Source organism: Populus euphratica, unplaced genomic scaffold (assembly GCF_000495115.2).
Source record: "Populus euphratica unplaced genomic scaffold, PopEup_1.0 scaffold2.1, whole genome shotgun sequence".
Lineage (NCBI taxonomy): Eukaryota > Viridiplantae > Streptophyta > Magnoliopsida > Malpighiales > Salicaceae > Populus > Populus euphratica.
In genome coordinates, this window is record NW_011499846.1 from 7,471,256 (window position 1) to 7,474,107 (window position 2,852).

Below are 2,852 nucleotides of genomic sequence, written 5' to 3' on the forward strand. Positions count from 1 at the left end.
CCTATCCTTTCCCCAACAAAAAAAAAGTATCCGTTGAATTCACCTTGCCACAGCAAAATCTACGACTGCCAACATATTTATCAGTCTTGTTTATTTTTGCATTTTAAAAATATATTTAAAAAAATTTAATTTTTTTATTTTTTTTCTTTACTTCAAATTAATATTCTTTATATAAATTAATATTTTTAAATATTTTTAAATCATTTTAATATATTAATTTAATAAATATTTTTTATTAAATAAAAAATATTATTTTAATATATTTCTAAATAAAAAACCAAAAACAACCACAGCTACTCCCAGCCCCAACAAACATAGAGCAGGGCACCATTATATTTTGACAAGGGCGATACTTAGCATTGCTCAATCATAGCTGCACAACAAGGCACCTTCCAAAAAGGCCAAACATCTCTCCCACCAAATCACGCACTCACCAAAAAGTAACCGAGAGAGAGAGAGAGACTTATCTCATAAGATATCTTTAAGCACTCACTCGTGAACCTCGTGCCTTGTTTAATTTTAAATACAAAAACACGCACCCAACAACCAAACACAGGAGGCCGGCCCCCCTTCTCTCCTCCTTCACTGTGAAAGATGTGGGTTCCTCGTCTGTCAAGAGCATTTAGTCTGAATCTCAAGAAACCTAATTATAAAAGATGATACATTACTCCACTACCTTCTGTGTTAGTGTGCAACTTTATTACTACTTTACTCACTTGGAAGAAAAACTACACAAGTAACAACTACCACTAGAAGTGCCCTATATTGTACATGGACATTTTTAACTACATTTTTCCAGGCAGGAAGCCCCAAAAGGCAAAAAAATATATAAACAATAACTAGAATCAAGAAGGGACAACAGGAATCCTTTCATCGAAAAAACTGCCCCTCGTGAAGCTAGTGAAAGACGAAGATGTGGGGTAGCTCTTCTAGTTCATCAAAGAAGTCATTGTTCTCTTCTGTTTTGGGTGCTGAAAATGTCATCAGTCTGGAGCAACAGATGGGCTCTTCGTCGAAGACAATGTCATGACTTTTCTCCGAGTTCTCAGTGAAAGGGTAGTCCTGGCTAATCATGATATCTTGAGGAATTCTTATTGGGGATTCTAAGTAGTGAAAATTGTGACCTTCACTGACATCTTCATCAGTGCTTGGCATGATGGGATGATCGTGCCTTTCTCCTGTTTCTTCTTCTGGTTTCTCTTGTTTGGGAGTTATGGGATGATCTACAAGATCAGTCGGTGGGGTTTCTGGATCTCTTGGTTGTTGGTTCACGTTAGAGTCATGGAGATCAGGACCTGGATGGTTGTGATTTGAGGTGTAAGTAACGATGAGTACCGAAGCATCTGTCCTGCATCTTTCCACTTGTTTCTTGGCTGAACAGCCCTTTGATGTACTGCACCTGTAATAGCCCCTGCATGCAGAGAGAAGCATGAAAACCAGTGACAAGTACTCTTGCTTTGTATAGGAAAAACCATCATGGAGAAACAATGATGGACAAAAGTAGTATTTGAAACATTTTGGCAAAATCCAAAGGATAGAGAGAAGATTTTCACTTTTTAACTCTAAAATGCGAGCTACAAAATTAACATTAGCAAAAAGTATGAGTTGCGTTGATTGATCTACTGTAATTAAGAAGAAAAAAAAAACATATTAGACCATAAAGACATATATAGTGAAGAGAGAAGAGACTTGATCCAAAAATTATTGAAAGAAGATGGTAAACCTTGGATAAGGAGATCCTTTGATAGGTTTTTGCCCATATTTCCTCCAAGACCAGAAATCAGAAGGTGGCCCTTCGTTCTTTAATTTCCGAGCATTTTCTCCAATCCTCACTCTAACAACAATCTTCTCAACCATCTTCCTACAAAACAAGCACAATATTCTCAAATAAATCAGTGGTATAAAGTATAGAATAAGCCTGGGAAGAAACATGCATGCATCAAAATCAACTACCTTTTCAAAATGAAATTATACTTGACGAGAATATAAAAGAAAACAAAAGCAAGAAAGAAGAGCACCAACCCACCTTCTTTTAGATGTCTGAGTTTCTGGGGTGAGTTCGGAAACATTAGAGTCCAATTTTCTAGAGGGAGAACTATCCATGACACACCTTTTGCTGCTATGCCGCTTCTTACTAACTTATGCCCGAAAATGCTTTGAAGAAACACAGAATTGCTCTGAATATCAACAAGGGGAAGTCAGTGAAAGAGGAAAGATGAGGATTGGGATCATACTCGAATCAAATTGATTAAGAGAGAGAAAAGGGAAAGGAGAGAAGGAAGTTAGGCAATAGATGACAGGAACCTCAATATTTTGCTTTCTCTCATTTTTCTTTTCACACATTTATATTATATTAAAGCAATGAACAACCATGTATATATCAGCAACACCCCAACTTGATATAAAATAAACCCACCCACACAGTTGCTCATCAATGTGTCAAGATATTTGTTTCATATGGGAAAAACATTATGGCCCCATCCCTCCCTCCACTTGATTGGCTGAAAGAAGAGCGAGACCATCTCTGTGTCCATGCACATTTTGGATTTGCCATGTGGAACTTCTTATCTCGGTCAGCATGCCATGTAAGAAATAATTCTTCTTCTTCTTCTTCTTCTTCTTCTTCTATTGTGGGTGCAGACACATTTCGGAACATGCCAAGCATAAAAAGATGCAATGCATTTGGTTACTGCTGGATTTGGTGAGGTGACAATGTCATTGCACATATTAGCAACAAGCAACCTTCCTGGGATGAACCATAAAATGTAAGAGGACAAGTTAATTAAGAGAGGTTTCCTAATTTTGCCCAAGCAGGGCTGCCCTATGTCCCCTTTCTGATAACCTAAGAGATG

At 37.3% G+C, this 2,852-nt stretch overlaps 1 protein-coding gene across 2 annotated transcripts; it reads right to left on the reverse strand.

Annotated features, from left to right (window-relative positions):
* Positions 1–647: 647 nt before the first annotated feature.
* Positions 648–2,356, reverse strand: LOC105137172 (probable WRKY transcription factor 65). Of its 2 annotated transcripts, none has more exons than XM_011042817.1 (3): positions 2,027–2,356; positions 1,724–1,861; positions 648–1,411 (listed from the first exon to the last, which is right to left on the reverse strand). In XM_011042817.1, exons 1-3 carry the CDS (start codon positions 2,101–2,103, stop codon positions 898–900), a joined length of 729 nt encoding a protein of 242 aa, XP_011041119.1. In that variant the 5' UTR covers positions 2,104–2,356; the 3' UTR covers positions 648–897. The 2 variants fall into 2 exon arrangements, with proteins under 2 accessions (XP_011041119.1, XP_011041128.1); XM_011042826.1 differs by having other exon boundaries at positions 1,724–1,857; positions 2,027–2,113.
* Between the last annotated feature and the right edge of the window lie 496 nt (positions 2,357–2,852).

Coding starts and splice junctions, on each gene's coding strand:
- LOC105137172 (XM_011042817.1), bottom strand. CDS start 2,103: ATGGATAGTTCTCCCTCTAGAAAATTGGACTCTAATGTTTCCGAACTC. Junction 1,862..2,026: donor ACTCAGACATCTAAAAGAAG/GTGGGTTGGTGC, acceptor CTTGTTTTGTAG/GAAGATGGTTGAGAAGATTG. Junction 1,412..1,723: donor AAAGGATCTCCTTATCCAAG/GTTTACCATCTT, acceptor CTCTGCATGCAG/GGGCTATTACAGGTGCAGTA.